The sequence below is a fragment of the Eptesicus fuscus genome, chromosome 1, assembly GCF_027574615.1.
Source record: "Eptesicus fuscus isolate TK198812 chromosome 1, DD_ASM_mEF_20220401, whole genome shotgun sequence".
In the NCBI taxonomy this organism is placed as follows: domain Eukaryota; kingdom Metazoa; phylum Chordata; class Mammalia; order Chiroptera; family Vespertilionidae; genus Eptesicus; species Eptesicus fuscus.
The window spans coordinates 13,897,315-13,906,866 of record NC_072473.1 but is presented as its reverse complement, the minus strand read 5'-3'; the positions used below and the strand labels follow the sequence as shown (position 1 = coordinate 13,906,866).

General features: G+C 41.5%; 1 protein-coding gene and 1 pseudogene across 1 annotated transcript; one reads left to right on the top strand and one right to left on the bottom strand.

Annotated features, from left to right (window-relative positions):
- The first annotated feature begins 3,170 nt into the window (after window positions 1–3,170).
- Window positions 3,171–3,849, top strand: LOC103297848 (40S ribosomal protein S2-like; annotated as a pseudogene).
- A 1,535-nt stretch (window positions 3,850–5,384) lies between these two features.
- DDX53 (DEAD-box helicase 53) lies at window positions 5,385–7,476 on the bottom strand. The gene has a single exon (XM_028129732.2). It carries the CDS (start codon window positions 7,474–7,476, stop codon window positions 5,554–5,556), a length of 1,923 nt encoding a protein of 640 aa, XP_027985533.2. The 3' UTR covers window positions 5,385–5,553.
- Between the last annotated feature and the right edge of the window lie 2,076 nt (window positions 7,477–9,552).

The following is a 9,552-nucleotide window of genomic DNA, read 5'->3' as shown; positions in this document are numbered from 1 at the left end:
GTCAGCTGAATCCTCATACTTTATCATCTGTGAAAAACCATATTCAGTGCCATCTTGTCACATTGTTCCAACTTGGATGCAGAACTCAGTAAAAAGCAATTCACGCCCTAGCTGGTTTGGCTCAGTGGATAGAGTGTCAGGTTGGGGACTGAAGGGTCCTGGGTTTGATTCCGGTCAAGGGCACATGCCTGGGTTGCGGGCTCAATCCCTAGCAGGGGGCATGCAGGAGGCAGCCGATCAATGATTCTCTCTCATCATTGATGTTTCTATCTCTCTCTCCTTCTCTGAAATCAATCCTATATAATAAAAGGGTAATATGCAAATCGACTGAACAGCAGAACGACCAGTCGCTATGACGCACACTGACCACCAAGGGGCAGACACAGGAGCACTGCTCAGCGGGTGAGTGCAGCGGAGGTGGCAGGAGTCTCTTCCACCTCCGTGGCAGCACTAAGGATGTCCGACAGGGAGCAGGCCTAAGCTGTCAGTCAGACATCCCCTGAGGGCTCCTGGACAGCAAGAGGGCGCACCCCAGGCTGAGGGACCGCCCCAAGTGCACGAATTTTGTGCACTGGGCTGCTAGTAAAAACATATTAAAAATAAAAAATAAAATAAAAAGCAATTCACTCACAAAAACTTTGTCAATCACTGTAAACCAGTTTCTTGACCTCAATAACATAGATGTTTTAGGCTGAAAAATCCGTTCTTGTAGATAATCCATAGCCCTGTGCATTATCTTTATCCCTGACTTCAACCCACTATTGGATGCCAGTAGCAATCCTGCTGTCTTAGTAGAACAACCAAAAATGGCTACAGATACTGCCAAATGTCCCCTACAAGGCAAAATTAATTCAGAAACTTGTTATAGAGTATAACAAAGATAGGAAAGTTGGTGGAGGGTTTGATATAAGAGAGGATATGAAAAATAAATATCCTCTTTTTGTTTTTGTCCCTGAACTTCCTTCTTGGTTTCTCTGCAATTGAATTTGGGGACAGGGCGTGTTGTGCTTCATCTATTGCAAGGCTTCTCAACTGTGGCTCTGCTGACATTTGGGCCACATCATTCTTGGTTTTGAGGGGTTGCCCTGTGCATTCTGGGGTGTTTAGCAGCATCACGGGACCTTTCCAAGGATATGCCAACACCCCTTCCCCAAGTTGTGACAACCCAATCTGCCTCCATACACTGGTAAAATTGGCCCTGGTGGAGAACCACTAATATAGACTAAACCAAGGATAGGAAGGGTATAGGACTTCATTCTGAATAACCCACAAGACATAATTTTAAAATTCTCTATTTTTTTTTCCTTTGAAGTCCTTTCTTGGTTACAATGCACTTAGTTTTGTTTGATTCTGCTCTCTCATGGATTCTCCATCTCAGCCCTATTGATGTTTGGGACCAAATCATTCTTTGTTGTGTGGGGCTGTCTGTTTAGCAGTACCCTTGATCTCTACCTAGTAGGTGCCAGTAGTACCTTGCTGCATCACCTCCACCCTCTGTAGTTGAAAAAACCAATACTGCCTCCATATATTGCTAGACATCTGGATGGGTGGGGCAAAAAGTTCCCCTGGTTGAGAACCACTTATCTACTTCTACTTTAGCCCCATACAGTGGTTCTTTTCTGCCTTTTCTTTTATAAGAAGTGTATGTTTCTCTCCTGTTTTTACTCATAGACATGGAGTGGTAATTTTGTTGTTTCTTGAACATGACTGAGGAACCTCACTTCCTATCTCAAGTGGTTTAATTGTTACATTTTTATCTAAGAAATATAGGATTTCCCCTAGGAGGGGTTCTAGCAAGTAACATATACTCCAATTTGCTAAACATTCATCATTTCTGCTCTGAGCGAACAGTAACAGGTCATTTGAGCTTCTGACATGGGTTTGGCTATAGACTGCTTTGCTGTGGAGTAAATTTGTACATACCTCTCTGTTTCACTAAATCCAAACATGTGGGCAACCTCAAGACAAGCATATTGTCTTGCACCATAGGCGAGTTAGTTCCTCTGACCTTGTTTCATCCTCTGTAAAATGTGGATGAGATTACCTTCCAAGTGGGGTTTTTGATAAAGATTATAGGTTATAAGATAAAGCACCTGGTATATATCAGACACTCAAAAATGTTAACCATTATTATTAATTTTTTTAAGAGACTAGAGGCCTGATGCATGAATATTCATGCAAGAATGGGCCTGCCTTCCCCTGGCTGCTGGCACCGCCTTCGCTCTGGCCGGAGCCACCTTTCTGCCTTGCCACGCTGCCCAGAGGCCTGCCTGTGTCCCGCCCCCTTGATGCCTGTGTATGCAAATCAACCTGCCATCTTTGTTGGGTTAATTTGCATACTCACTCCTGATTGGCTGGTGGGTATCATGAAGGTACAGTCAATTAGCATGTTACTTTTTTATTAGGTGGATGTTGAGGCCTATATAAAGAACCTTTAAAGCCAGAATTTAAACCTCCAACACCTATACTTAGAGTGTTTCACTCTTTATTTCATTAATTTCTGACTTAGTTGTTGTGGTCACAGCTGAGGCATGCTGGAGAAAAAAGATTGTTGCATTAATTTTTTTGTTGTTGTTTTGCCAGAAATTTTAAGGCTTTGCTAATTCGCATGTTCTCAAAAACACTGAAATTTAAAACTCAGCATCGTTGTATTTTTTCTTGCAATGTGAGAAGATGCAAATTGCATCTAAAGAAAACATAAGAGATAGAATTTTAAATTAGGAGTTTTACTGAAATTGGTTTCTATGGCAAAAATGTCATTTGGTTATCTTTTACTGTTTTTCCCAGTAGATTAGATATATTTTTCTTTCACGTTTTTTTCCCCTGAAGTATGTATGTGGTTTTGACCTTTTCAAGACAAATTGAAAAATAAAATCTGATGAAAAGAAAATAGATAACTTGTGAGTCACATCACAAAAAAGTCAATAAAAAAGCAGAATGTGCTTCTTTTCGAGGAAACACCAAATGGCAGATGACACCAGTGCTGTGAAGAGGCTGGGGGGGGGGGGGGCGGGGAGAGGGCGCTGTAAAGGAGGCTACAAGGGCTTCAGTGGAGGATTTGGCAGCTGCATCAAGGCAAGATCTCTGGCTGCTGAGGTTGGGGTCGGGGCTGAGTCTGTGGAGCTTGAGCAGGCAAGGCCCAGGACTATTGGATTCCCAAGCTGAGCTGCTTTGTCAAGGAGGACATGAAGATTAAGTCCCTATAGGAGATCTATCTATTCTCTTTGCCCATCAAGGAATCTGAGATCATTGACTTTTTCTTTGGAGCATCCCTCAAGGATGAGGTTTTAAAGAGTATGCCCATGCAAAAGCAGACAGATGCTGGCCAGATGACCCGGTTCAAGGTATTTGTCGCCATTGGGGAGTACAATGGACATGTTGGTCTGGGTGTTAAGTGCTCAAAGGAAGTAGCCACTGCTATCCATGGAACCATCATCTTGGCCAAGCTCCCTATTGTCCCTGTGAAGCGAGGCTAATGGGGGAACAAAATAGGTAAGCCCCACACTTTTCCTCGCAAGGTGACTGGCCGCTGTGGCTCTACCGATGCACTCCATCCCTGTCCCCAGGAGTACTGGCATTGTCTCTGCCCCTGTGCCCAAGAAGCTATTGCTGATGGCCGCTATTAACGACTGCTATACCTCGGCCAGGGGCTGCACTGCCACCCTGGGCAACTTCGCCAGGGCCACCTTTGATGCCATCTCTAAGACCTACAGCTATCTCACCCCAGATCTCTGGAAAGATACTGTGTTCACCAAGTCTCCCTATCAGGAACTCACTGGCCATCTTGTAAAGACCCACACCAGAGTTTCTGTGTAGAGGACCCAGGCTCCAGCTGTGGCCACTACGTAATTTTATACAAGAAAAATAAAGTGAATGAAGCCTGCTAAACACACACACACACACACACACACACACACACACACACACACACACAAAAGCAGAGCCCTAACTCAGTGGTGGGCAAACCGCGGCTCGCGAGCCACATGCGGCTCTTTGGCCACTTGAGTGTGGCTTTTCCACAAAATACCATGTGCGGGTGCACACGTACAGTGCGATTGAAACTTCGTAGCCCATGCACAGAAGTCGATTTTCGGCCTGGGCAAGTCTATTTTGAAGAAGTGGCATTAGAGCACTCAAGGGGCCAAAGAGCCGCATGTGGCTCGCAAGCCGCGGTTTGCCGACCACTGCCCTAACAGGTTTGGCTCAGTGGATAGAGCATCAGCCTGCGGACTGAAGGGTCCCAGGTTTGATTCCAGTCAAGGGCATGTACCTTGGTTGCAGGCACATCCCCAGTGGGGGGCGTGCAGGAGGCAGCTGATCGATGTTTCTCACTCTCTATTCCTCTCCCTTCTTCTCTATAAAAAATCAATAAAATATATTTAAAAAAAGTAGAATACACTATTCTGGTTATTAAACGGGGGTTCACTTTTCAATTTGTTACACAGGATGTACTCTTCCATAGATTAGAAAAGTAAGTGTTAATATAAGGCTGGGGTATGTAATTTTGGTTATAATATCATAGAATTTAGAGGTGAAAGGGACCCCAACATTATTTAATACAACCACCCAAATTTACTAGTGTAGAAAGTGAGACCTCCAAAGGCAAGACCTCAACATTTTTACCCATGGTTGGTAACAGAGTTTGTATGAAAATATGATTTGCACTGAGTCAGGCACCCTGTTCTGTAAGTCACATCTATTGGGAAAAAAATAGAATTTGGGAATCTAGAAGATTTAGCAGTTATCCTATATAATAAAAGGCTAATATGCAAATTGTCCCTTTGGCAGGGGAGTTTGACCAAGGGGCGTGGCCAGCCAGCCAACCACCCATGTCCCCTCCCCCTAGCCAGCGCTGCCCCCGATTGGCCCAATCAGGGGCGGGACCAATCGGCCAACCACCCCTAACCCCTCCCCCCAGCTGGCCCCACCCCTGATTGCCCCCCCCAATGGGGGGCGGGCCAGCCAGCCAATCTCCCATGTCCCTCCCCCCCACCCCCTGGCCACTCGACCCGATGGCCCTGATTGGGGTGGGCCGGCCAGACCCCACCCATGCACAAATTCATGCACGGGGCCTCTAGTTTTCTTATGAATTAAAATAATTAGGTAAGTACAGTGGAGATATTTTTAGGGCTTATTGTGGTACTGATCACTGGGTGAAAATGGAATATATTGACTGTGATACGCTTGATAAAAACTATATTTCAATTCAGTACAACTATTTTAAAGCAAGAAAAGCACCATTGTTATCTACTACCAAGTCTTTTAGAGAAGACACAGATGGACATGGCAGGCTATAATATAATCTAAACTTTAACCAACACATAATATCTATTTTCCCCCCACAGAATCTCTCAGTCTGTCATTTTCAAATCACTTGACTTTATTAAGGAGCTTACACAATATTGAAAGCTTAGTGGTATTATTAAACAGTCCATTGTCTTCAAACTACCAGTATGTTTCCAATACTTTCCAATATGTATCTTGAACACTGCATATCTTTAACATATCTTGAATCTTCTGATAGTCTACCACAACTTCTCTTCACTGAAGATCTTATTGAAACTCTTTGGGTTGTTGTTGAAATAGTTTTGATTTTCTTCCTGTGTCTTCTTTTTGTTCATCTAACTTGTATTTTTTGGCCATTGTTACAAGAGCTTCTGGGATACTTTGACTTGATCTTTCCAGAATTTTAATCAATTCAGGAGCAATCTTCCAATCTTTTTTAGTCATAAGGGTAATGGACATGCCAGTCTTCCCTGCTCTTCCAGTACGCCCTATTCTGTGTACATATTCTTCAATATTTCTTGGGAAATCGTAATTATATACATGTGTGACATCATCAACATCAAGACCACGGGCTGCTAAATCAGTAGAAATTAGTATTCTCACCTTTCCAGTTTTGAAGTCATCTAATGCTTGCTCACGTTCACTTTGTTCTCTGTTTCCATGCAGGGATTGTACAGATAGGCCTTGGATGCTTAAATCGCTGGATAAGTCATCAGCGACAAGTTTTCTACCGACAAACACGATGACTTTTTCTTTGGGTGACAGGCTCTGTAGGAATTCTTGGATAAGAGATCGTTTTTCTGCTTCTGTGGTAACAATTATATTTTGCTTCACTGTATTTACAGCAACTAGATCCAGAGTACCAACATAAACCATCATAGGCTCTTTCAAATAAGTTTTTGCAAGTCGACGAATGGGATCTGGCCAAGTTGCACTTGTCATAACAGTTTGCCGATCTGGGCGCACATCTAATAAAATCTTCATTATCTGATATTGAAATCCCATATCTAGCATTCTATCAGCTTCATCTAAGACTAAGTAGGTTATGCTTCTAAGGTTGACAAAATTATTCATTTGCAGATCATGCAGTCGCCCAGGAGTTGCAATAATGATGTCTATGTCTTCGGCAATGTCTTTTATTTGTTGTTGTCTATTTCCACCACCATATATACAAAGACTTTTAAGATTTTTATATGAATACTTAGAACATTCATTTCCCACCTGGAGAGCTAATTCTCTAGTTGGTGTAAGGACTAGCATGCCAGGACCTTTCCTTTGTTCTCTGGGTGTTAGTTGAGAATTGATGTGAATAAGCCCAGGCAATAAATAGGACAAAGTTTTGCCTGTTCCAGTTTGGGAGACTCCTACAAGATCTATGCCTTGTAGAACAATTGGCCACACCTGTGATTGAATTGGCATTGGCTTTTGAAACCCTGCTTTTTGAATGTTTTTCATTAATTCAGGATAATTCTGGAAAGCGTCTTCAAATTTAAAAGTTGGATTGGGGATAGAACGTTTTTCACCATCTTTCAAATCATCACAAATTATATTGAAATTTTCTTTCCTCCAAATATCTGCCTGCATTTGAGACAGAGAACTTGTTGCTTTGGATTCTATATAAAAGTTTTTTCTAATTGGTGCTAAATCTTCCCATCTTCTTTTTTCCCAGTCTTTCTCTCTTGCCCTAATTCGATCCCAGTCTATCGGTGGTCGAACTTCTCTAACAGTGTTATCTGTGGTTAAGTCTCTTGCAACAGATGGTTGCGATGCAGCATTATTAACAATGCATTCTGAATACTGGTAGTTGCTTCCTTCTTTTTCAACAATAGTTTCTATAACTGCTTTGGCCTTTGCTTGCATCTCCTTGCTGCCAAAAATGTTTACCTCGGCTTCGGAATCACCCTGTACCGGTATGATCTGTATTTTCGTGTTTGTCATACTCTGGATGTCTCTTATTTTTGATCCGCCATGACCAATAACTGCACCGATCAGACTGTTTTTTATCTTAAAAACAAGAGGAAGGCTTCGGGGGCCAGGAGCTCTAGGCTCCAGGTGGCTGGAGGAGCTGCCCCAGCCCTGGCCTCTGCCATCTCTGCCACCTCTGCCTCGCCTGCCATCTCTGTAGGCCCTGCCAGCCCTGGAATCCCTTAGATTTGGCTCTGCCCACTTCTGCTTTGGGGCCCAGGCCATTTCTACATGGTAGAATTGGTACAGACTTATCGCCTACCTCCAGTTGGGAGATGTGGCCCAAGGTCTCTTTCTCTTCAGGCTCTGGAGCAAGAGACCATACTGACTGGTAGATAGTTATATAGCCGTTACCTAGGGAAACATTTAATGTGATGTCACAGAGGGCTTTGATGACCTGACCAATCACAGGCCTTGGACTAGGGCAAGGTAAGCAGGTATCTCATAAGCAAAATTTAAAGTGACACTCACTCTCAGAGGTTGAGCCTATAGGCCTTTCTAGGACCTTGAGAGAGAGTGTTTCCGCAACATTGGTGTCATAGGTGCCTCCATTGCTCATTTCTTGCTAATTCTGGCTCAGTTTAGGAGCATATTTGAAGCAAGCCATGAACTTATCCACATAGTTGTGCTTTTTTTAAAAAAAAATCAATTATTTCCATAGGAGGAAAAATAGTGGATTTGTTTGTTTCCTTAGATCCTCCTTCTTTTGCCAGTTACATGTTCATGGCATTTTTCTCTCTTTAGCAAAAGTTGAAGTTACACTGAATAGGTTTGACTCTCCTTGTATCCTTGTATATTTAAGGACCACTGTCAAATCCCCTTAAGGTTTTTGTTCATCAGGGTTAAATTCCTAGTTTTCTAAAATATTTCTTAATATGACATGGTTTCCAAGATGCACATCATCCTGTTCCTTCTTTGGAAATGATTCATTGAGGAGCTTTTGTGATATGGCACATAGAACTAAACAAATCTGCAGAAATGGCCTTAACTTTATACGTATTTATTACTAAGCATGACAGTTGTACTCATTCTACCTATGAAGTCAAGACACAAAGCCCCTCACCAGAACATGATGGGCATTTGAGTCCATTCTTCCTCATCCTGTACTTACATGATTGATTTTTTATTTCTCCATTTAACTAAAAGTAGGCTATATATTTATCATTTATAGTCATCCTATGGTCAATTGCAGCAGCCCATTAATATAACATTAATGCTGATTCTCTCATTCATCATTGTATCTTCTAGTTTTAGTCTTTTGCCAGTTACATATTCATGGCATTTTTCTCTCTTCATCAAAAGTTGCTGATTAAAATTTGAACCTGATCAGATATTGGGTAAAAGTCCGTGAAACACTGGGAAAAACATTCTCCATCTCAGCATTTTTCTGGAAAGCTACTTTCTAAAGAAAGAATAGGTAGCTGGCCAAATATGTTGGTAAATATAACATCCTATATCTCTTATATTATAGTCACAATGCATATTAGGTATCTCAGAAAACTGATAATTACAGGAATTGAGATACTCCATTGGACATTATTTACCCCAAAGTTTCTGAAGGAATTTGCCAGTAGAACCTCTTCTCAATATTTTAATTAAACTTTTTGTGTGGAATAATTTTAGATTATGGAAAAATTACACAGATTGTACAAGGGGTTCCCATATTCTCTTGAACCAGTTTATGTCCTCCAATCTTATCTCACACTACTATGGTACATTTGTCAAATATAAGAAACACACACTGGTGTGTTAATATTAACTAATCTCCAGGCTTTATACCACCAATTTTATGTTAATGTATTTTTTCTGTTTCAGGATCCAGTCTTGGAAATTGCATTGCATTTAATTGTCATGCATGATTTGTAACAGTTTTTCAGCCTTTCCTTATTTCTCATAGCCTTGTCAGTTTTGAGGAGTAATGGTCAGATATTTTGTAGACTATCCTTCAAATTAGATATGCCTGATGTAATTTCTCATGATTACACTTGGGTTGTGGTGTTGTTTTTTTGGAACAAGTTTTAAGCTTCTTATGCCTTGGCGCTGCTATCTGTAGACTGACATAGTAAGGTGTATCTCATACACACAGATACAAACTCACAGTTACACTACTTGGTTCATAGGAGGAACTCTTTAAGTCCAAATTACCCATGTTATAGAAACAATAGTTATATAGAGACAATTATGGAGGTTCCCAAATGCCTGTCTAAGAATTTCTCTGAGAGTTTCCTCTAGTCTACACCAAAATGAAAAGAATAAGGATAAGGATAATAAAACGTTTTTTAAAAATAAATCTAAATTTAT